The 26,013-nt window shown below is 39.3% G+C and overlaps 1 protein-coding gene across 1 annotated transcript; it reads left to right on the top strand.

Moving 5' to 3' along the window:
* The first annotated feature begins 16,279 nt into the window (after window positions 1-16,279).
* LOC120099255 (high mobility group protein B4-like) lies at window positions 16,280-17,019 on the top strand. Its single transcript, XM_039100337.2, has one exon. The coding sequence runs from the start codon at window positions 16,458-16,460 to the stop codon at window positions 16,962-16,964; it is 507 nt and encodes a 168-aa protein (XP_038956265.1). The 5' UTR covers window positions 16,280-16,457; the 3' UTR covers window positions 16,965-17,019.
* Window positions 17,020-26,013: the final 8,994 nt, after the last annotated feature.

Raw genomic sequence — 26,013 nt, 5'->3', positions numbered from 1 at the left:
CACAGTTCAGGATCCCAGCCAGTGAATGATACCATCCACACTGGATGGGGTCTTTCAGCTTCAATTAACACAATCAAGATAATCCCCTACAGACATGCGCAGAGAACCATCTCACGGGTAATACTTGTTTGTTTTTCAAAATTGACAGCCATCATCCTCCCTCAAATTGTTTGCTCAAGTCTTAGTACTTCTTGGTCAGGCCTACATCAATGAGTGTGGCTTCTAAAAAGATGGTAAATACTTTTATTCTGGATAAGGCATTGCAAAAGTGTCCCAACACCGGATGCATCCTTATTGGACAGCAAGTGTTTCTGGGAACTATTTATCGAATGAACCTTGATGTTTAGACATCTCATGCTTCAGATCAAGTCACAGAGAAAGTGAAAGTAACGGTTTTATTGAAGCTAGCAAATTGCTTCCTTTGGGATGGGTGGAGCTCCAGGGCTAGAAGCCCTTCCCTCTTCCTCTATTAGTCTAGTTTATACATGAGCCCCAGTACCAACAGTATACTCCTCACAATGTCGTCCGGAACTAGAAGCCACTGTCTTAGAGAATGTACTTTCACTTTCCCTGTCTATCTATGTCCTGCTACCTCTCCCTCACTTTACTGTGCAGAAGCTTTTTTAATATAATGTGATCTTCCTTTGTCAGTTCTTTAGATTGTTTCCTGTGCTATTGGTGTCCTTTCCAGAAAAATCTTTGTCTATGCTTCTATCTTAAAGTGGTTATTATTATTTTCTTTTGTTTTAATGTACTTTATTGAACTGGGAGCTTTGTTGTTTATAAATATCTTGGTGTCAGAAGTTACATTTAGATTCTTGTTTAATTTTTTTATTGGACTAGAGTGTTTTACGTTTGCTTTCTCCTAGCAGTTTTAAGATTTCAGGTTTTATTTTAAGGTCTTTGATCCATTCCATCTTGAATTGATTTTTGTGCACCAGGAAAGACATGGATGAGATTCCCATTCTTCTATTTGTAGAAATCCAGTTTCCCAGTACCATTTGTTAAAGAGGCCATCTTCTTTGTCAAAAATAGGTGACTGTAGCGCTGAGCCTCTTATTTTATTTGTCTTCATATATGTCTGTGTGCCATTACCATGCTTGGGAATATAATTTGAGATCAGGTATTGTGACAACTGCAGGTCCTTTTTTTTCTTAACTTTGCTTTACCTATTGGGGTCCTGTCATATTTCTGTGTAATCCTTAAGATTGTTTTATCTAGTTCTGTATGTTTTAATGGGGGATTAAGTGGGAGGATTTCTATGGGGATGGCATTCATTCTGCAGGTTGCTTTTGGGAATATAACTACTTGACAAAGTTACTTCGACCAATTCATGAGCCTGGGAGGTCTTTCTATCTTCCAGTGTTTTCAATTTCTTTCTTTATTGCCTTAAAGTTTCCATTATAGTGGTGTTTCGCCTCCTTGAAAAGGTTTATTCATACTTTTTAAAGCTACTGGGAATGGGATATTTTCCTAATTTCTCTTTCAAACGTTTTCCCATTGACATACAGAAAAGCAACTATTACTCAATGCTACTTTGTTGAAAGTAGCTGTGACAGTTTTCTGGTGAAAACATAGACTACAAAAAAAAAAAAAAACCACAAAACAAAACAGAAATAAAACCAAGGTATCTTCTATTTAAGCTAATGTTAACTACAGAAATGTAAAAGAGAGCTGTAGAGATGGCTCAGTGGTTAAGAGCGCTGACTGCTCTTCCTGAGGTCCTAAGTTCAATTCCCAGCAACCACATGGTGGCTCACAACCATCTGTAATGAGATCTGATGCCCTCTTCTGGTGTGTCTGAAGACAGCTACAGTGTACTTATATAAAATAAATAAATCTTTTTTAAAAAAAATGTAAAATAATACCACTTTATTCATGAAAATTTTGTTTTGGGAAAAAACTATTGTATAAAGTATTATTCACATGAACGTGAATTTTTATTATTTTTAAATGACAGTACATAGCTTTGAAATTTTATTTTTTAATCTGGTAAGTGTTGTCAATAGATATAATTCATGTAAACCAAAGTTGTTTAATATTTGCAGTAAGTTTTAAGAGTTTGAAAGTATCTTGGAGGCTGGCTTCTGTAGGTCAGTTAGATGGTGTTTGCTTAGCATACAGTCAGAGAGGGGTCCATTCCTAGAACCACACACACTCCCTGTGGCTTTTATTCCAGCACTTGGGAGGTGGATGGGAAAAGGAATAGCTTGGGACATAAGAGTGTAAAGAACTACTGACCTAGGTTGCCCTCTGGGAGTAGCATTGGCAGATCATCGGTTACCTTCCAAATGGTCTCCAAAGTGATTGTGCCCATGTACATTCTCACTTTCATTGCGTTAGAATGTCCACCACTTTTAAAATACTTGCTAGGGTTTTAGAATTGTTTCAGACTTCAATTTTGTTTGTGTCTGATGGTGTTTGAGATGGCAAACCTCTAAGGACTAGTGAGATTGTGTGCTTTCCATGTATTTATTGACCTTACAATTTTGTCTCTTTTTTGATATTCCTGGGTTGATTTTTATCCATTTCTTGAATGAGTTACTTATTGTCTTTTTTATCTTTTAAAGTCATTGTATTTATTATTTGACAATTTCATATGTGTGTCTAATGGATTTTGATCAAGTTCACCCTACATCATATTAATATCCTTTTGATTTTATCATAGCAGGTATCATATGCATGTTGGAATTTATTCTGGATTTTAAAATTCTTTGGGATATAGATTTTCAGTGTAGTCAGTAATGACTCTCTGGCTTTCTTTACGATCATTGGTAAGCTCACTTTCCTTTTTTCATGAATTTTATAAATTTTGATCGTGTCACTCTTCTTTTAGTTAGTTTGGTTAGGTGTTTGTTAATTATTGACCTTGTTTTTTTTTTCTCCCAAAATCAGCTGTCTGGTAGATTCTATATATTGTTCTTTTAGCTCCCATTTTATTAAATTTAGCCTTGAACTTTATTATTTCTTGCTGTGTATTGCTTTTTGGATTTGCCTTGTTCTTGTTTTTCTAAGCCCTCGAGGTTCAATAAATAATGATATTATTTATTGAGATCTCTATGGTTCCTAATACAGGTACTAAATCCCAGAGATTTCAATAGTTTACTGAAACGGGCAAAACACGGAATAAATATTTTAAAAGTTTAGTGGTAGATGTGTTTGCTGACCTAAAAGAAGATACAAGGAAAAGTATTAAGTCAGCTATTAGGACTGTTGGCTTTTTCCAATGGCTGTTGTGAATATGCTTTCATTCTCATTTAATTCTAGGAATTATTAAATATCCTCCCTGATTTCTTCAATGACCTCTCAGTCACTCAGCGATGTATCATTCGATCTCCATATAGTTATATTACTTCTCTAGTTATTGATTTCTAGTTTAGTTCACTATGATCCTGTAAGATACGAAAGACATTTGAATTCTTTTGTATACATTAAGGTTTGCTTTGTAATCTAGAGTGTGTCTATGTTAGACAAAAGTATATGCATGCTGAAAAGAGCATTTCCGTGTCTATGGGATGAAATAATCTGTATATACCATTTGTTGTATAGATTTTTTATTGATGTTTAGTTTGAATGAGAGTAGGGTAATGAAATCATTTGATGTTGTCTGTATATTATTATTTGCTGTCTGAAATTAGGAGCATCAGCATTTGGTGTATATGTATTTACTATCGCTACATCTTCTTGATGAATGATTCTCTTAGTTAATACATAGTGTCCTTCTTTATATTTTCTGAATAGATTTGGTTTGAAGTTGACTTCAAATCTCAAAATAGTTGTTACAGCTTATTTTTGCTTCCATATATTTGATATTGCCTTCTCTCTTTGACACTGAGAAGTCAGTTAACCAGCCCATATCTCTTTATTGGTGACCGGAGGCCACTTCATTTAAATTTTTTAGGGAGAGACGTCTAGTAATTTGTAAACTCTTGTTGACTGTTTTTCTGGCTCCTTGAATTATTATTTGATCTTTTCTTTTTCAGTTATTAGTATGGAAACTTTGCTGGTTTACTGTGTCGGGCATGATGGATTCCTTCTGGATTCTCCTCTGTCCATCTATTACTCTCACGAGACTTGTTTCCTCATTGAAGTTATCTTTCTGAGTCTGTGTATAGTAAGAATTCTTTTATCTTTTGCAGTGCTGGCTTGGTAGTCATGAACTGCCTTGGCTAGCTTCCCTTGATGTGCTAGTGTATCTTTACCAACTTTAGAAGTGAGTTTTTCTGGACACAGAAACCTTCTTTAGCAAGTATTTACTGAACTCCTACTAGTCCTATTGTCCTAGACTTTAGGCATTTTGATGAATAAACATTTTGATTGTGTGTTTACTTCATAAGTGAGTTGGCATTTTTTCTTTATGACTTTTACTATTTCTTTGCTTTGCATTTTTGGTAGCTTGATTCTAATATTTCTTTTGTACATGGGTTCCTCATATTTGAATGCCTCGTTCTTTACATTTGAGAATTTTTCTGCTATAATTTTATTGAGTAAGTTCTCTATGTTGTTAGTGTTTCTCTTAGTTTCTTTTTCTAGTTCATGGATTCTTTGGTCTCATGCTTATATCTCAGAATTCTTCAATGTCGTCTTCACACTCATTAATTTTCACATGTATCTGTGTGTGTATGTCCATGCCATGTCATACCTGTGAGGTCAGAGGACAGCTTATAGGAGTCAGGTCTCGCCTTTCACTAGGCAGCTCCCAGGGATTGAACTCAGGTCCCAGGTATTGAACTCAGGTCACCAGGCTTAGCCTCAAACACCTTCAACACTGAGCCATTATGCTGACCCCTTTTGACCTTGTTGGCATCTGAATATATTATTTCAGCAACCTTGCTCGTGACTCCTGATGGTTTTCCTTCTGATTGTGTGGTCTATTAGTAATGATTTCGACTGTTGAGTATTTCATTTCCAACATTTCTACTTTTAAAAAAATATCTAAATTTTATAACCAATTTCCCCTCTATATTATTGACTTTTTAATCCACATTGATGATTTTCTCAACTATCTTGTTGGATTCCTCCCTCTATGTTGTTACCTTTTTCTCTCCAAGTCTTGGGTTGAACGCATCTTCTTGTCTGTAGAATCTTTTTCATTCATGATCATTTTTCTACCAATAAATTCTTGAAGTCTTTATTAGGTATTACATATTTCAGTGTTAAGGAGTTGTGACTTTTTTTTAAATTTATTTATTTTATGTGAGCACACTGGTGCTGTCTCCAGACACACCAGAAGAAGGCATCAGATCCCATTACAGATGGTTGTGAGCCACCATGTGGCTGCTGGGAATTGAACTCAGGACCCCTGGAAGAGCAATTGGTGCTCTTAACTGCTGAGCCATCTCTCCAGCCCCCATGACTTTTTTTTTAACTTAAAAAAAAAGGTATGAGTGCTCTATCTGCATGTACACATGCATGCCAGAAGAGGACATCAGATCCCTTTATAGGTGGTTATGAACTGTCCACCCTGTGGTTGCTGGGAATTGCACTCAGGACATTTGGAAGAGCAACCAACCACTGCGCTTAACCTCTAAGCCATCTCACTAGGCCGAGTTGTGATTCTTTTGAAGAGCCAAATGGCTTTGTTCTTTCATATTTCTTTTGGGATTTTGTTTGTTTGTGTGTTTGTTTTTGTTGGTTTCAGACAAAGTCTCACTATGTAGCCCTAGTTACCCTGGACCTCACCATGTACACCAGTCTGGCCACAAACACACAGAGAGCACCCTAAATCTGTTTCCCAAGTGCTGGAATTATAAGTTTGTTCCACATAAGAAAATCTAAATAAGAGGCAAGAGCTGTCTCCCATGATGAAGATGACAGAAGAGAATCCTATAGAAAGAGCATGAGACTTGGAAGAAAAAGAAAAGACAAAGACATACCAAAAGAAAAGTTTCAAAGCAGTGGTTCTCAAACTGTGGGTTGCAACCCCTTGGGGTAGCACATCAGATATCCTGCATATCAGATATTTACATTAATATTTCAAACAGTAGCAAAATTACAGTTATGAAATAGCAATGAAATAATTGTATCATTTTGGGTCACTACCACATGAAGAGCTGTATTGAAGCATCGTTATATAGTAAAACTATATCACTATAAGAAGGGGGATAAATATCAGTATTTTTAAAACTATGAAAATCAAACACTACTACTAAGACGTAACACCAGGAAACAAAAAAAAAAGAAATAATGAAAAAAGAAAAAGAAAGAAGAAAGGAAAAAGAAAGATTACTCCACAATGAAAAAATGTATATATAAAAGTGTCTTTATTTTGAAAGTAGCTAATTGGTGAAAGCATACTCCCCCCATCACTCACCATCCAACCTCTACCCCAACTACCCACTCTCTACCCACACCTCGAAACAGGATTTCTCGGGGAAGGGTTTCCCTAGCTGTTCTGAGACCCCATCTATAGGTCAGGCTAGCCTCAACCTCAGAAATCTACCTGCCTCTGCCTCCTGAGTGCTAAATTTAAAGGCCCTCATTGCCTGACTAAAAGAATACTTTTCAATATGTTGACTAAGAATAAGAAGAAAGGAGAGCAAGCATGAGGGGCAAGAGAGAGAGAAAGAGAGAGGGAGAGAGGAAGGGAGGGAGGGAGGGAGGGAGGGAGGGAGGGAGGAGGAGGAGGAGGAGGAGGAGGAGGAGGAGGAGGAGGAGGAGGAGGAGGAGGAGGAGGAGGAGGAGGAGGAGGAGGAAGAGGAGAAAAGAAAGAAAAAAGAAGGGCTGGAGAGATGGCTCAGTGGTTAAGAGCACCCGACTGCTCTTCCAGAGGTCATGAGTTCAATTCCCAGCAACCACATGGTGGCTCACAACCATCTGTAAAGAGATCCGATGCCCTCTTCTGGTGTATCTGAAGACAGCTACAGTGTACTTATATAATAAATAAATAAATCTTTAAAAAAAAAAGAAAGGAAAAAGAAAAATGGATTAAATTTTGGAGCAGCTTTTCTCTGAGTCCTTGTTAAGTATGTAGGGAGTTGAACTTGGGAAATCTTGCCTTTTCTATGGTTTAGGCTAGTTCTGACCCTGGATAAGATGGACAGGTGCCCAATGTCAAATCTGTCTCCACTTTGCTGGCTTCCCATCTTTGTGTAGCACTGCCCTCTGCTGGCCACACATAGCTTTGCAGCCTAAGGGCTGCTTAGGTCCTCTGGTCACCCTCCTGAGACTCTAGATCTAATCCCATAGGTTGTTCTAGTTGTGAGGTGTGTCCCAGTTAAGTGTAGACTAAAGGAAGCAAACACAGCACTGAGATACGCACTGGTGGAGTCTTCATAACTGCAAAGCCCATTGAGTGTTTATTACTATGCTGGATGGATGCCCTTGTAGATGCTGTATATAACTACAGCAGCAAGGGACAGACAAGTGACTTCACAGTGTGACCCATTGGCTGACTTCAGACTCAGAGCTCTCAAAATGCCGCTGTTAGTTCTAGCTGATGAGGCCTGATGCTTTTGTCCACCAAGGACAGGCCTATCTTTTCTTATGAACTTTTCTTGAGCTGAGTCTCTTTGCATCTTTATCTTGTCAGTGTCTTTCTCTGCTGCACTCGCTGACTGTCTCCTTGGGCCCCTTTTCTTTGTTTGTTTCGAAAACTCATACATAATCCATCCTGGTTTTACCTAGTCCCAATCCTCCTCACTATCCAACTACACAACTTCTTTCTCTCTTTAGAAACAAACAGGCAAACAAACAAACAAACAGAAACCGAATTTAAAGAAAAAAATCACAATAAACACACATCAAAATAAAAAACAAAATCCAAACCATAATATACAAGCAAAAACACCTAGGCATTCTTTTTTTTTTTTAAACATTTATCTATTATGTATACATCATACAGTTTTCTGCCTGCATGTATGCCTGAAGGCCAGAAGAGGGCACCAGGTCTGATTATAGATGGTTGTGAGCCACCATGTGGTTGCTGGGAATTGAACTCAGGACCTCTGGAAGAGCAGTTGGGTGCTCTTAACCACTGAGCCATCTCTCCAGCCCCACACCTAGGCATTCTTTTTCTGTTATTTTTTGTTTGTTTGTTTGTTTGGCTGGTTTTTTTTCTTTTAGACTGGGCTTCTCTGTGTAGCTCTGGCTGTCCTGGAACTAACTCAGTAGACCAGGCTGGCTTTGAACTCACAGAGATCGACTTGCCTCTGCCTTATGAGTACTGGGATTCAAGGTGTGAGCCACCCATGAGTGTTCACCATTTATAGGCTCTCAGTGAAGCTCAGATGTTAAATAAGAGGTTCTCTCATTGGTGTATCAGATTCTCTTTTCAATAGTTTTCGGGCATTTCCAATAGTCTCTCTCTCTCTCCCTCCCTCCCTCCCTCCCCCTTCCTCCCTCCCTCTCTCATAAAAGGTCTAGATTTGCTTATCCTACTTCTTCATCAGCTCACATGTAGATATCTCCTAGCTCCTCCTTCTCACCTTACCCAGGGGTCTCCTTTATGTTTATCCCGACCCTTACATTTAATGCTAGTAACTTTCAAATTCTTGCAAGCGGAAACTCTTTAACCTGGTCTTTCGTTTATGCACATCCCTTATTATGCCGTTTTGTATTCTCTCTGCACAGTCACCCCAAGGCTGTAGGACACTATCCACTCTAAGAAAGCAGAGAACCTTTTCTCATTCACTCCTATATACCAAGCACCAAGCACTGGCCATGAAACTGGCAAGCACTGAATGCATTTGTTGACTGAACGGTTAAGTGAATAAACGGAGGGGTTTATTTACCTTTCATGACAATCACGTAGTGTGCATACTATTGTTAATGAAGATAAGGAAGTCCAGGAACACAGAGATTAAGTAGCCTGTCAAAATTCAGGTGGCAAATCGGTGGTGAATCTAACATTTGAAGTCAGGCAAGTCTCACAAGAGAGCAGTGGTTCTCAAACTTCCTAATGGTATGACCCTTTAATTCTTCATGTTGTGGTGACCTCCAACCATGCAAACTATTTTGTTGCTCCTTCATAACTGGAATTTTGCTACTGTTGTGAATCATAATTTAAATATTTTTGGTGATGGAGGTTTGTCAAAAGGGTCACAGCCACAAGTTGAGAACCACTGCTCTAGAGTCTTCTTGTGAGTATGAAATACTGTCTCTAATGGCAAAGCATCGCTTTTGTCTTTTGTTCCAGCATTCCAATTGTCTAATAACAGAGAGTAAGTGATTTTTAAAACTGTGATGTACCATACTTTACTAAGATTTTTTTCCTCCATCTTTATTAAATTGGATATTTCTTATTTACATTTTGATTGTTATTCCCTTTCCCCGTTTCCCGGCCAACATGCCACTAGCCCCTCCCCCTCCCCTTCTCCATGGGTGTTCCCCTCCCCATCCTCCCCCCATTACCGCCCTCCCCCCACCAATCACATTCACTGGGGGTTCAGTCTTGGCAGGACCAAGGACTTCCCCTTCCACTGGTGCTCTTACTAGGCTATTACTTTACTAAGATTTAATGTGCTCATGTTTGTGCATTGCCTCACAATAATTCCAGTGACCACTTAAGTTCAAATACCAGTAGGTGTTGGAGCAGATTGCTTAATTTCCTTTTATTCTGGGTGCCTCATTGGTAAATTAGATATGATGATAGCATCTATTTCATGGTGCGGTCAAGAGAACAGATTAGTTAATGTACAGTACTTAAAACAGTGCTTGGTAGAAAGAATGTGTTTAATGGGTCCCGGCCATTAGTGTTAGTAGTCTTGTGTGACAAATTGATTTTACCTCAGTCTTGACTATAACATGGAAGCTGTGAAGTTGTCAGGAGGCAAAACTTTCCATGGTGCTGGAAGTCAGAATGATGCTTATCTTGGTGGAGGGGTAGTGACTGTGAAAGCTTACCAGGCAGGTCTCTGAGGGGTTGCTTAATGTTCCATTTTTAAAAAGCTAAATCTGGGCACTGATTATCCAAATGAATGTACTTTGTGGCAAGTCATGGAAAGGTACACATGAGATCTGTCAGCTTTTCTGTTTGTCTGCTTCAATAAAATGTCTATTTCCAAATGACTGGGTGCAACTGAATGCCAATGGCTCCCAACATTTTGATAGTTTCCTAATGGAAGTTGTGTCCACACTTCAATCAAAGGACTACCAGCATTGCCTTTTTATAGTTACAGACACTTTTCTTCCTGTGTCCCCCTGGTTCCTGGTAACCACTAACCTGTTTTCCATTTCTCTCTGACTTTGCTCTTTCAACAGTGTGATGTAGGGCTGCTGGTAATGTGGCAGAAGGGAAGGAGTAAAGGTTCTTGTTAACAAGCCTGGCTACCTGAGTGCAGCCTTGGAACACACATAAAGGTGCAAGGAAAGAACCAGTTCCACAAAGTTGTTCTCTGACCTCCACATATGAGCCTCACCCCATTGACAACAACAAACAGTAACAAGAACAATAAACACAAATCCATAAAAACAATGATTTACAGAACTGGAAAGATGGCTAGCTTCACAACCATGAGGACTTGAGCTCTAATTCCCCAAACTCACATACAAGTTCATGCATTGTGCCATGTGCCTATAATCTCACCAATGGAAAGACAGGAGGTAGAGACAGAAGGGCATAGGTCAGCTAGTCTAGCCCACATGGTAAAGTTTAGAGCTAACAGGAGATCTTGTCTCAAACAAAAATGGAAGGCACCTGAGGACCAACACCCAAGGCTGCTCTCTGGCTTCTATAAGGATGCTTGTGATGCCCACAGGCACATACACAGGCATTCTTCACCCCACCACACACAACAAATGCTAATCAAATGTACGATACAGTCTTTAGCTTTCACAGTGGCTGTGAAAATCAGGGATCAGTTAGCAAAATACTATTTACCCCTTCTTTGGAAGGAATCTTCCCACCCCTGGCTGTTGTACTCCCCAATCTCTCCACCCTTATAAAAACGCATAACTCTTACAATATTGAGTCTATGTTATTCTCTTTCCCCATTCTTTCTGGAACCAAAGGTGTATTCTGACATGTTCTTAGCCAATCACTGTATACATTTTGAGTATCCGTTCACATGTGCTTTCTTCCTTTTTTTTTTTTTTTTTTTTTTGAGAAAGAGAACACTATTGCAACATCATTTAGCTGGGTTACACAGTTTCCTCTGAAGCATACTGTACTCCAGCAAGGTTTACTAGAAAATAATTTTGTTCCTTCTTTTATTCCTGCTTTTCTGTTCTACTTTCTGTATAATTTCTTCTGAACTCTTTCCCAGTTCACCAATTCTTTAATTAGTTGTGGCTGACTAGATGCTGATTCTTCAACATGTTGAGTTCATTTTACAGTGCAGGCGCGCACGCGCACACACACACACACACACACACACACACACACACACACTTTTAGGAGTTTGATGAGATGTTTTTGCAAATACAGTTGTTCAGAATTTCCTTTCTCCTGCACACGTTTATTTCTTTAAATACACCAAGGATAGCCTTCATAATATTGGTTTAATAATTATAAGACTTACGTGACTTGCTTGTTATTTTTACTGATTCTTACTTGTGAACTGCTCACTTTTCCTTAAAAAATAATCTGAATACATTCTTTGAGATCAAGGACAAAGATGCACTCTTTTTCAAAGGATCTGTTTGCTCTTTCTAGTAGGTATCTGGGAAGATTAACAGGCCAAGGTCTCTTTAAATTTCTGACTAGAGGTTTCATCAGTCACTCAGACAATATGAACGGGACCTTCTTGATTACAACTTCTAGACTGTCCTCCCCCCCCCCCATCTCTGTCTGCTCAACACCTGTAAATTCATATTCTTTTCCATCTCTCTTGGAGCATGTAGGAAAGCAAGTTAGAGGATAATGTTTTGAGGGCACGTTCCTTTCTGTGCCATTTTAATGACAAAGTACTCCTATGCTCCCTTTAATGTATCCACTAGTCTTTTCCTTAATCTATGATTGGTGTGATTTTCTGTAAAGCTGGACGCAGTGAATTCTTCAGATTGTGAAGTGGATAAGAGTGGCTTTGGTAATTCCAGTATTTCTTCTCTTACATCTCTTAGCATTAACCCTGCTAATTCTTCACCTTGCCTGTCTTACAGGCTTTCAAGGTGTTGTTTTCTCATGTGTTCGTCAGTACTTTCTCTTGTGTTCTGCAGTAATGACATGCAAGAAACAGAAAAGCCTGTACTCACTTCTTGGTCCATTGCAACACAGATTCTGAATTCACTAAACTTCCTCTTCCTAAGGTCAAACATGATCATGAAGCTGCCCCAGCAATGTGGCTTGTTCTTCATTCCTATCTAATTCAACCTCATAGCTTCTAACACCTGCTTATTTCCCCCTTGGAGCCAATTCACTTTGTGATGCAATGCTTCATTCCTTGGGGAAGCTTCTCTGGATCCATTGATTTCTGCACTGCTTCTGGCTGCAGCTGGAACTACTAAGACCCTTTGCATCACCTCAACAGTTTCCCACTTGGGTGTTTTCTGGCCATTCTTCCTCAACCAGTCCACATTCCCATAGCTATCAAGTGATCAATCTTTTCAAAAGGAAAATACAATCATGTCATTTTTCTTAGGTAAAATTCCCGAAGGTGCTGCACTTAAACATTAGATAAATTCTAATTAACTAGCTATTTAACATTGTCTACAGGGCCCTGTAGATTTAATTTCTGTCAGTGGATATATATTTAGCCTCCTGTATATATATGTATAGAGAGAAGTTGACTTTATTCAGTTTCTCAGGTTATGTCAATTTCTTTCTCACTTCAAAGCCTTGACTATCTTAGTGTTTTACTGCTGTGAACGGACAACATGACCAAGGCAAATCTTATAAGAACAACATTTAATTGGGGCTGGCTTACAGGTTCAGAGGTTCAGTCCATTATCATCAAGGCAGGAACATGGTAGCATCCAGGCAGGTGTGGTGCAGGTGGAGCTGAGAGTTCTACATCTTCATCTGAAGGCTGCCACTGGAAGACTGACTTCCAGGCAGGTAGGGTGAGGGTATTAAAGCTCATACCCACAGTGACACATCTACTCCAACAAGGCCACACCTAATAATGCCACTACCTGGACTGAGGATATACAAACCATCACACTTGACACAGACTCACACTTAGTATCTCACCTTGACTGTTGATTTATCAAACGTCTTCTCTGATTATTTCATCAATGATCTCTTGTCCTTTTCCTTAAGAAATTCATGACAGCTCATCATTATTCATTGTGGGTTCATGCATTTCAGAACCAGTCCAGGATAATCTTGAATAGGTATACAGAGGTCTTGTCTGTTATTGTACCACTCCCTGTCCAGGAATTTGCATAGTGTTTGACTTAAAGTACTTCAAGAAACACATGCCAAATGATTGATTTCCCACCCTTTAAATGACCTGTTGAAAAATATAAAAACAATATAACTGTTTCAGAGTAAGTATAGATTGAGATGCAAGGAGCATGCTAGCTTAAAGGATAGTAGCATTCATGAGGGTTAAGGTTGAATAAGATATGTACAGGGGGCTGAAGAGATGACTCTGCACTTTTTAATCTTGCATGTGACCCAGAACCCACAGGGCACTTATGACCATCCACAACTCCAGTTAATGGGCATCCAGGGCTGTCTTCTGAAGTCTGCTGGCATGAGGTATGTAAGATAAGCATTCATAAACACAAAATAAAATAAATGAATCTAAAATTAAATAGACATATGCATGTACAGATCAGTAAAGCTTAGAGCCCGGCAGCTTTAAATTTGTTCTTCTCATTTTTATTTAATAGATGAAAGCAGTACTTTCACCAAGGATTCAAGACAAGGGCTGGGTTTCTTTTTCTCATGTTTGTTTGGACATTTGTTATTTAGAACCCTGAAAACATTTTCCCACAGGTACACTATCCCACACAATGCTTACGTTCTTAAGGCTAGATCATGCTTTATCCATCATTCTTCTTCGGAATTTAAAGTGTGAGCTACTGTGTGCTGGAAAATGTTTGAGCCCCAAGGATACAATAAGCAAAAATAAAAATTCTGTCCTTGTCGATCTTTATGTGACCAAACGGTAAAGAAGTGACAGATAAAGAACAGTAAATTGTGACCCATGTAATAGTGAAGTGAGGACACAGTCTAATTATGTGTAGTATTTCCATAATCCTATACCATTGCCTAAGAGTGACTTAGAGTAGGTGGTATCTATAGAGAGAGATGCAAGGAAAGGCTTTCAGCTGTGAAATTTTTATCAAGAACCAAGCCCTATTCATCATAGCAATGGTACACATATTTAGTCTCTTAGAAACTAACAAGCTATTGCAGCCCAAGACAGGGTTTCCAAAAGGGACACTTCTTGCTGATGATGTACATGTCTGTGGATAGTCAGTCCCCACTGTTCAGTTCTGGAACTGGGGACAGAAGCCAAGGAATCCTCAAACATCTTAGACAAATACTTCGCCACTGAGTACCAACTCTAGGTTGTGATGACCAGAACAGAAATAAGATATTGTTAATAGTAAAACCTTGTGCTACAAAGAGAAACCCTGTCTTGAATCCCCTCCCCAAATCCAGTAACAAACAACAAATCAACAAACAAAAAGAACAAAAAATCATAACTAGATTTGGCATGTAGCTAGCTAACAAGCAAATACATGTCTTGAAATGATTATATCCGATTTTACCAAAATTACAAACGATATCATCATATCTTAATATACATCAACAAATCATATTAACAATAGGCATATTAACAGGGTTGATGTGAAGAGGAAAGTGAAAATAACACAACCAAGCCAGCAAGGTGGCACACGCTTTGAACTCCTGCAATCAGAAGGCAGAGGCAGATAGATCTCTGTGAGTTTGAAACCAGCCTGGTGTACATATAGTGGGTTCCTGGACAGCTGCGAATAAATAATAAGAGCCTGGTGGGTTTTTGTTGTTGTTAGTTGTTGGCTTGCTTGTTTTCTTTTTTAAAAGATTTTATTTATTTTGTGTATATGAGTACACTCTAGCTGTTCTCAAAAACACCAGAAAGAGGGCATCAGACCCCATTACAGATGGTTGTGAGCCATCATGTAGTTGCTGGGATTTGAACTCAAGACCTCTGGAAGAGCAGTCAGAGCTCTTAACCGCTGAACTATCAATCCAGCCCATCTTGTTTGCTTTTTTAAGGAGAGAAAATAATATAGCCATGAAGGAAAGATAATAGCAACATGCATTGAAGCAACTAAACAGACTCATCATGTTACATATATATATATATGTATGTATATACATATATATATACACATATATATACACTGTCTCACACACAGACACATACACATAGACACACATACAGACACAGACATACACACAGACACACACACACACACATACACATACACACCATAAATACACAAACACACACACACACACGCACATGCACACAGCGGTTTGAATGAGAATAGTCCACATAGGCTTCTATATCTGAACGCTTAGTTCCTAGGTAGCAGAGAAGGATTAGGTTGCGTAGCCTTGCTGAAGGGTGGGTTTTGAAGTTTCAAAGGGTACATCAGGACCTCCTTTTCTGCCTCCTTCAGGATGTAAACTCTCAGCTACTGCTCTAGTGCCACGCCTGCTTCCCTACTTGCTGCCACTATCCCTGCCATGATGGTCAGAGGCTCAACCTTAAAAACTCTAAACAAGACCCTAATTAAATGCTTTATTTTAATGATATTTTATTTTATATCATTGGTCATGATTCTTTGTACCAACAGAAGAGTAGCTAAGGCAGAATATATATATATATAATTTTATTTATATATTTATATAATTCATATATTTTATTTATATTATTTTATAGGTACATATATTATATAGAACAAAAATTAAAGAAAGGTCATGAATTTGAGGAACAGCATGGGGACTAAGGAAAGGATTGGAAAGTAGAAGTGGTAAAAATATATAATATGCACATATGAAGGCTATTTAATTTAATAAAGATTACATGAAGCACTGACAGTTATAAGGAAAAGTAGATAAATCCACATATGTAAAACTGAAACATCCTGAGTCTCAATAATGAGTAATATAAGTAGAAAGAAAATCATTAGGAAGGGGCCTGGAGAGATGGCTCAGTGGTTAAGAGCACTGACTGCTCTTCCAGAGGTCCTGAGTTCAATTCCCAGCAACCACATGGTGGCTCACAACCATCTGTAATGAGATCTGATGCCCTCTTCTGGTGTGTTTGAAGACAGCTACAGTGTACTTATATATATTAAATGAATATATAAAGATATATAAATATATCTTTAAAAAAAAAGCCTAGAGTAAATGACTAAGCTTGGCTGCCATTGGTCAGCTCAGGGATGACATCACATTTTCCCTTCTTTGACGCAACAATGCCCACCAGCACTGAAAAGGCTGGGCCCTGGCTGAGGCGCACACAGAGGGAAGATTTCACCCCATGGAGGACACTGTCTAGGCTGCTCCTGTAGTGAAGACCAATCGCTGCTCTCCAATCAGCAGGATCGGAATTCGAGCTTCTATAAACATGGGAAAAGACAGCAAAGTAAGACCGAAAGTGAACGTCTCTCCTTATGTCCATTTTATGATGGATTTCAGAAATCAAACAAGGGAGCAACAGCCAAACACCTATTATGATTTTACCGAATTTTCTAGAAAGTGTTCTGAAAAATGGAAGACCATCTCAAAGAAGGAAAAAAAGAAGTATGAAGCCCTGGCCAAGCGCGACAAAGATCGGTACCAACGTGAAATGAGAAACTATTCCGGACCGAGAAGGGAGAGAAGAAGGAGAGATCCAGATGCACCGCGGAAGCCACCATCCTCGTTCCTGCTCTTCTCCCAGGACCATTTTGACGAGATAAAAGAACAACATCCAAACTGGACTGTGGCGCAGGTGGCCAAGGCTGCAGGGAGGATGTGGGCCAGGTGTTCAGAAGCGGATAAAATCCCCTACGAGGAGAGGGCTGCGGTTCTGAGGGCCAAGTACCTTGAAGAGCGGGAGGCCTACTACCACCAATGCCAGCGCGGGGAGTAAAACTTCAAGGGATGGGGCAAACCCAATCTGAAACAATAAACCTCATTCAACTGGCTTTCTGGCCCTGATGTTTAGTGTTTTCAGACTGCCCTTGGATGCTATGCTGTCATAGTGAGTGGTTTGATTCAGGTCTAGCCTTGGGAAGGTTGGCTTTCAGGGAGGCAGCTCTAAGACAGGGAACTGACTGCAGGACCCAAATGGCCTACGTTGACATGGGTGGGCAAGCACATGTGAAAAGGAAGGAGATTGGAGCAACTACTGCTCTTGCAAGGGACCAGCTACCTACATGGTAACACACAACTGTCTGTGACTCCAGCTTCAGGTGATCTGACCCCTTTTATTGTGACCTCCTCCCCAGGCAACAATAACACATAGTGTGCACATACGTACATTCAGGCAAAACACCCATACACAGAAAATAAAATTTAGGAACAACATATAAAAATAATTTTAACTGGGTTCGGTCCCCAGCTCCGAAAAAAAGAACCAAAAAAAAAAATAATAATTTTTTTTTTTTTTTTTTTGGGTTTTTTTTTTTTTTTTTTTTTTCCGGAGCTGGGGACTGAACCCAGGGCCTTGCGCTTCCTAGGCAAGCGCTCTGCCACTGAGCCAAATCCCCAACCCCAAAAATAATAATTTTAAAAGAGTGTAGGAAGTTTGGGGCTGGAGAGATGGTTCAGTGATTAAGAACACAAGCTTAAGGGGGTTGGGGATTTAGCTCAGTGGTAGAGCACTTGCCTAGCAAACGCAAGGCCCTGGGTTCAGTCCCCAGCTCCGAAAAAAGAAAAAGGAAAAAAAAAAAAAAAAAGAACACAAGCTTGGGGTTGGGGATTTAGTTCAGTGGTAGAGTGCTCGCCTAGCAAGCGCAAGGCCCTGTGTTCGGTCCCCAGCTCCGAAAAAAGAGAAAAAAACAAAAACAAAAACAAAAACAAAAACAAAAACCCAAGCTTGGAGTTAGAGAGATGGTTCAGAGGGTAAGAACACTGACTGCTCTTCCAGAGATTGTGAGTTCAATTTCCTGCACCATCTGTAATGGAATCCAGTGCCCTCTTCTGGTTTGTCTAAAGACAGCAACAGTGTACCCACATATATAAATAAATCTTTAAAAAAAAAAAGAACACGGGTTTAGTTCTCAGCACTCACGGTTGGCAGCTCACAACTACTTGTAACTGCATCTCGAGAAGAACTGACATCCTCTCCTGGCACCCATAGGTACTAGACTCAGATGCATATAACACAGAAACACACATGCACATGCACATTTAATTTTAAACTAAAGTGTTTCACCCATGTTCTCACAAATGACAGGTTCTGCTTTTAGAAGTTGAATAATACTCCATCATGTAAATATGTCATTTTTTTCCATTTACAAGTCCATGGATACCCAGCTTGGCTCCATATCTTGGGTATTATAAATACGAGACTGTGACATGCTTATTTGAAATGATACATTTTTAGAGCTGGCATTGGTGGTGCATGCCAGCACTCAGGAAGCAGGGGCAGACAGATTTCTAGGTTTGAGGCCAGCCTGGCCTCCTGAGAGAGTTCTAGGACAGCCAGGGCTACACAGAGAAACCTGTCTCAAGAAAAGAATAGAAAAGAAGATAGGAAGGAAGAAGGAAGGAAGGAAGGAAGGAAGGAAGGAAGGAAGGAAGGAAGGAAGGAAGAAGGAAGGAAGGAAGGAAGGAAAAGAAAGAAAGGAAAGAAGGAAGGAAGAAGGAAGGAAGGAAGGAAGAAGGAAGGAAGGAAGGAAGAAGGAAGGAAGGAAGAAGGAAGGAAGGAAAAGAAAGAAAGGAAAGAAGGAAGGAAGGAAGGAAGGAAGGAAGGAAGGAAGGAAGGAAGGAAGAAAAGAACACAGCCTAGGAATTGAATTGAACCCAAGGACTTGTACATGCAAAGCAAATGATCCATCACTAAGCGCCTAGAGCTCATTTTATGTCAATTACACATTAACAAGGCTGCTTTTGAAAAATATTATACAAAGAAGAATAAAAATAAAAATAGCATTGTGGAGAGCCTCACTCCCGGAGGGATCTCTTAGGAGAAGACAGCTTTAGAGCTCTCTAAGAGGAAAGTGTGTGTTTGGAAAGCAAAACATTTTATCATACTAAATGATTCACTGGTGGAAATGTTTATTTTAAATTTCAAAATAGTTTAAAAAGAAATGACATTTTAAAATATATCTGAAGAGAGACATAGATTTGTAAGATTATAAAATTGTTTTTAGTGTTAAAAACCTTTCTTCATATCTCTATTTCTTTTAGATTCATAGACACCTTTGTTTCTATGTTTGTATTACACTGTTATTTGTGTGTGTATGTGTGTGTGTGTGTGTGTGTGTGTGTGTACACGTGCATGTGCACAGTGCTTATGTGGGGAGCAGAGGACAACTATCAGGAGTCAACTCTCTCCTTTTAATATTAGGGTCTGGAGATTGAATTCTAGTCAACAGACTTGGTGGTAACCTCTTTTATCCAATATCCATCTCACTGTTCTTCATAGGCATTTATAAAAAATCCAACAGTTGGATCCAGTGCAAACGAAAAGAAGAAAACAATCTCTTACCTGTAGTACAATTAATCTTAGCCTTAAAAGTTACCACCATTAATAGTTTCTTATGAAATTATCCCCAAATTATATGTAACACTCAGGTTGAGAGAATTTTTCATTGGCTTGACACTAAGCATGGAGCCTGAAAAAAACCTATTTTTTGTAATAGCCACATGTTCTACTTCCCTTTAACTTATTAACTGGACCTTTACTCTCGTAGGTTTAAGCTGTTTGCAGTTGTTGGGCATCTCACTGCTGCCATGAACATTCTTAAGCTTGGCTGTTCTTCAATGCACATATCTGTAGGGAATCATTTTAGAAATGGTTTTGAAAGTCAGGAAGCTCAGAAGGCAGGGTAGTAATTAGCAGCTTGGACCTGGACCCTGCCGAGATTGGAGGGATTAATGCCACAGTGTCATCACTGGGAACATTCCTCTTTGTCCCATCACACCCTCCTGAAGATGAGAAGGTGCATTATTTCATTGTGAGTGGGAATGGATGCTGGAAAAGGTTTTACTAAGTATTTGGACTTCTCTAAAGAAGCACTTTGTTAAGTAAGGTTAACTGAAAAGTGTTTATGCCTGTGCACATGTGCCACTCGAGGAGAACTTGTCTAGTAGAGTAAATGAAATACACTTTCATGTTACTTGTATTTCAAAACAACAATTCAAAATTTTGTGTTGCCGGTATAAGTGCTAAATCTCAAAAGAGCGGGACTTCGGAAATTCAGTTTTCTGTCGTTTAAGAAAAAAATTGGTCAATGATCTGTAATGTGCCGTGGGCAGTCAAACATATGGTGAGAATTAAGAGTTTTCAGGGGGATAGAAAGGATGGTTTGTTTCTTTCTCTGGCTAAGAGGTTATGACCTGCTGTGCACCACGTGACCTGTCAAGACCTGCTGACCCCCCAATTATCCTGTGAAAAATGCAACACACCAACTCTTTCTTACTTTTCCCTTCATCTGCAGCTCCTACAACCTTCCTCATCCCTACTAAAGGCATCACCACACATATCTAGTCAACTCAGAAATCTGAGGCTCGCCACCATTTTGTTCTGCCCCACACAGCTGCTCCCAATCTACAACCCTCTCAGAATCCCTGAGAGGAAGAAACAACATACTGTGTGGTAAAGTCCCCAAGTCAGGAAAATGGCTTGCATCCACCTACCTTTTGCACAATTTGCTCCATCTCTAACAACTATTACAAAACCCCAACAATTATCTCCTGTGGAAAGAAAGCAGTTTGCCTTCTTACCAGGGGTATACTGCTTTCCTCACGCTGCATTGCTCCTGCTGCAGAAAGAATGGAGTTGTCCATGTGGAACACATTCATTAAAAAAAAATCCCCTAATCTTTTTACGTCCTAAACAGAAAGGATGTGGAGGACTTCTCTTCTTACATGACAGTATTGTTGTTAGCAACTGTGCTCACGGAGGAAAAGTCAATGGAGTGCTTTTGGAAGGGAAGTCATACGAAAGCAAAAGCAGAGTGTCTCAGTGGTGGTGAGAAATGAAATAAAAGTCTATGGTCACCACCTCCTGATCTACTTGTAGGCTTTCAGTATCTATCCTACTGTGAAGCTGATTCCTGGCCCGGGTATCCCACCACTTTCTGTAGGGAGAACTGTGAAGACTGCAAGTTCCCTTTACAGTGTCTATAATCCTCAGCAAAATGTAATTAAGACCATAAAAGGCCTACTCTAAAAATGATGCTATCCATTAAAAAAGAAGATATTGAGAGGTTTGGCTTACATGTTTCAGATCATCTTGAAAATGTGTGTTTAGAGTTATAAACATAAGTCCTGGGGGAGCTGCAAAGAGAAATGCTTCTGTGTGTGTGATCCAAAGGAGTGAGGTCACTAATCCTTGTCAATTTGCATATAATTTTAAAATGTCTGAAGCCTCCAATAATTCCCATTCAGCAAAAGAAAAAAATCTATATTCAGTATTAAGGGAGGTTCATTCGAGAAGTTCAGTTGTTCATTACTTGGCTAGGATATTTCATTTTAAGGTGTTAATCAAATGGACAGTAATTTCTTTTGAGACAGGGTCTCATAATGTAGCCCCACCTAGCTTGGAACTCACTATGTAAATCAGGCTGGCCTCAAACTCACAGAGATCCACCAGCCTCTTCCTCCTGTATGTCAGGTTTAAAGGAATGGGCCACCACTGTGTGTGGTAGAGAGCATATTGTTTAAATTTTTCTTTGGATTTGCTTGAGGGGCAGAGACCACGGTACATTTGTGGAGGTCACAACTTTAGGGACCTGGTTCTTTCTTTCCACCATGTTACTCAGGAATAGGACTCAAATGGTCATATTTGGTGCTGCCTTCACCCACGGAGGTATCCTCTGCTTCTTGAAAGCACCTAAAAATTAATATTTTGGTGGTTTTGGAGATTGAACCCAGGTGAACCTCATGAGATGTAAGCAAGGGTTCTCTGATTAAGCTATGTCCCAAGCTCCCAAAGCATCTTTCTATATTGAAAAAGTGGCTTCACTCCCTACTACAGACATACTTCGGTTCTTCTGGAGCAAACACTCGTGTTTAATTCTCAATGTCTTAAGAATATGTTTAGAAATAGCTTACAGAGGGGCTGGAGAGATGACTCCGTGTTTAACAGCATCCCTGTTCTTGCGGAGAGCCGGGTTTAATTCCCAAAACACATGGGGTGACTTACAACTGAGGGTCACTCCAGTTCTAGGGGATACAACATTCTCTTCTGATCTATAAGGGCATTACGTACATGCACATGGTGTGGTAACATGCAAACAAAAATGATATACATAAAATAAAAATAAATATTAAAAATAACTTGTGGGGCTGGAGAGGTGGCTCAGCGGTTAAGAGCACTGACTGCTCTTCCAGAGGTCCTGAGTTCAAATCCCAGCAACCACATGGTGGCTCACAACCATCTGTAATGAGATCTGATGCCCTCTTCTGGTGTGTTTGAAGACAGCTACAGTGTACTCACATACAAGATAAATAAATAAATCTTTAAAAAAAATAACTTGTGGAAATAGGAATATGTATATAAGACTTCCTTCTTTACATAAATGAGAATATTATTCATGTCTCCTACATCATTTTCTCTTGTGATGCCATGGAGATTGTTAAACAGCAATGGATAGATAGGAGCTAATATTTTTGTACACATTTATTACATGTAGAGGTACATTATAGTTTCAGTTTTTGACAAAACCATACTTTCTATGATATAGGTATGTACCAATTCCTATTTAAGATAGGTAGATCATTTCTACTTTTTTTTTTTTACTACAAGAAACACTATCAACTTCCCCTTTGCCCTTTTACAGGGAGTTGTAGAAGACAGAAGTGAAGAACGTATCGCGGACTCCTGATGTTAGGAGCCAGCAGCTACCTCACAGGCAGGATTGTTCTTTCCATATGGCTGCGTTGCCTTTGCTTCATTATTCTGAGGCAAGCTTCTTCCACAAATCTTTCATAGTATACCCCCCCAAAGAAAAGAACCCCTTTTTAAAAAGTCACGAGGCTAGAGAGATAGCTCAGCAGTTAAGAATTCTTATTGACTTCCGAGAAGTATCAAGTTTAGTTCCCAGCATACAAGTCCAGTAGCTCACAAGGGACATTATGCCCAGGTCCATGGGGCCTGACACCGGTTTTTGACTTTCAAGGGCATTCTCTCACACATACATACGTACTCCCCACCAACACACCTGTAATACACACATACACACAAATAAAAATGATAAAAATAAGTTTATTTTAAGAAATCACACCATATACCATTACTATACTTTAAAGTTTAAAAAGGATTTCATAGTCTAGTCTTGATGGTCCATGTCTTTAATCCTAACACTAGGGAGGCAGAGACAAGTGTGTCTCTAAGTTTACAATCATCCAGGGCTACACAGGAAGAACTTATCTCTAAACATCTACAGACTCCCAAACCAAAAATGATTTCTTGACCTCAGTTATATCCTGCCAGCATTCTGCTTTCTGGACTATTGCTTAAATCATATTTGTTATACTCAGATTTATTAAACAATAAGTTTGTTAAACATCATATTTCAACAAGGTTAACACATTATATGTAGCTGACATGTCTTAATCTAGACTCCTTTTGTTCCTTGCAAAATTTTTGCTGTTGAAATTGTATTTTTTGTCCTTCAGTTTCACACACATCGAGTTTCACTGATGGCATTGCGTGGCTCTCCTTTCACCTTTGTGTTTATGCAAACTGGTGCTTTGGTCAAGTCTCTTGGAGATCCTCTAGGTCACATTTAACTGTTATTGCAGCTCCCTTAGGAGAGGCTTGGCCTCCTTTTGTCCAGATTGAAAGGAGTGTCCCTGGAGAAAAAAATCCCTCAAAGTGTACATTTCTGCTCTGTTTTATATTTTGATAAGTATTACCAAATTAATAAATCACTCCTCACATAAATCCTGCCATTTTTACGTTCCCACTTGAAATAAATGAGACCTTGAGGTTTTCCACCATGACAGCAACTTCTGAAGCTCTTTCAGTCTTTGCCCATCTGATATCTGAAAAGATGTTATCTTGTTAAGTGCTAATACTGTTTATATTTGATTGGAACTAGATTTCATGGAGCTGTGTAACAATTTCTTTCTCTCCTAGCTCATATGGGTGTAACATCACAGGACAAAATCCTCTTAAACTGTAGTAACAATCCAAAGTGTCCATACACGCCAACTCAACGGATGCGTGTGAAGTATGTGTGGAAATTTAACGTGAAGGCACATGGGCCATGCTTCTGCTTTTGCATGTGAGTACAAATGGGGATCATTGAAATCTTACCTTTATAGCTAGAAAATGGATGGCTCACCTCCTCTCCAAACTCATGTCTGGAGCATTAGCTCTGTACCAAGCATAGGACCCAGGGTAGATGAATGCTGTGCTCATTGAACTAAGAAGTCACAGTCCAGTGAGGGAGGCAAGCATACTTAATCATAGTGTAGTTAAAATTTAGAGGAGGGGAGAGGTCACATCAGTTGGAGGGATGAAAAGTGGTGTTTTCCAGGGGGACCTGAAGAATGGATAAGCTTTAGAAAAGCTTATCAGATGAGGATAACATCCCAGATAACAAGAAGGGCAAAAGCGAAGGTTGGAGATGAAAAAAGTCCAAGTCAAGTAATCCTGAGAAAGCCACTTTATTGATGCCTTAGATAAAGGTCCCATGACTACATGTGAGGAGGCTAAAAGGCCTGGAAAACATTAAGACACCCAAGCTGGTTAGCATGATTATTTATAACTGATAATCCTTTGACTATTAAGAGGAAATAATTATTAATTTTATAAAAGGTGAAAAGTCCAAATACCATTGTTGCTGGTTTTTTTTTATATAGTATCTATCACATGGAGTGGATCTTTCTAATGTGATATGTAAATTTTAAATAACTTTAAAAGATTTACTTTATTTTTATGTGTTTGAATGCTGTCTGCATATATGTACATGTACTGTGTGTATGCCCGGTGTCCACAGAGGCCAGAAGAGGGGACTGGATTCCTTGGAACAGGAATTATGTGTGGTTGTGAGCCACCATGTGGGTACTTGGATCCTTTGCAAGAGCAACAAATATTCTTAATCACTAAGCCTAGTAAGGGGATTGATCTTACCATGTAGTTCTGACTGGCCTAGAACTCACTATGTAGACCAGGCTAGCCTCCAACACACAAGACATCTGCCTGTCTGTTTCCTTAAGTGCTGGGATTAAGGGGGCATCATCTCCCAGCAATATAACTTTTCTTAACAATTTGCCATGATAATTTTATATGCATTTAATGACCACCAGCTTCAAACAGTTCCTCTTTGTTTACTTAAAACTAAATGGCATTAAGTCACAGGGTTTCTATTGGTTATAAATACCCGTAACAAAATGTTCAAGAAAAATGCTGAATTTTATTTTGTGGTGTGAAGACTGCAACACAGCTGCCTCACCATGCTAGGCCAACTGACTCTACCACCAATCTATATTCACAGTCTCCATTTTTCTAATTACTTGAGACAGGGTATCATTTATACTGTAGCCCAGGATGACCTAGCACTCCTGCCTCTGCCTCCAATGCTGAGATTACAATCCTGGACCATCCTGCCTAGCTTTAGAATTCTTAACTAAAGGCACAGTTTATGTTCCTACTGTGGTTGAGGAGAGAAGATATTCATTATCTCCGAGAACCAAGATTCTTTGGACAGGAATCTTTAACAGTAATGAGCATTTTCTGATGGGTTGTCATAAAGCAATGTGTTCCATAGACTTGGTTTCCTTGTAACAGTTTATTTTTAGTTTTTCAAACTTTTCTTGAATTTATCTTGTTTGAATGGGTGTTTTGCCTGCATGTATGTCAGTGCACAATGTATACACCTAGTGCCCAAGGAGGTCAGAAGAACACAACAGCTCTCCTGGTGCTGGAGGAGCTGGGGTTACAGATGAGGTTATAGGGTCACCTCGTGGGTGCTGAGAACTGAGCTTGGATCCTCTACAAGAACAATAAGTACTCATTT

The sequence above is a fragment of the Rattus norvegicus genome, chromosome X (assembly GCF_036323735.1).
Source record: "Rattus norvegicus strain BN/NHsdMcwi chromosome X, GRCr8, whole genome shotgun sequence".
NCBI classification, from domain to species: Eukaryota; Metazoa; Chordata; class Mammalia; order Rodentia; family Muridae; genus Rattus; species Rattus norvegicus.
The sequence above is the reverse complement of the archived record's forward strand: the minus strand, read 5'-3'. Positions and strand labels throughout refer to the sequence as shown.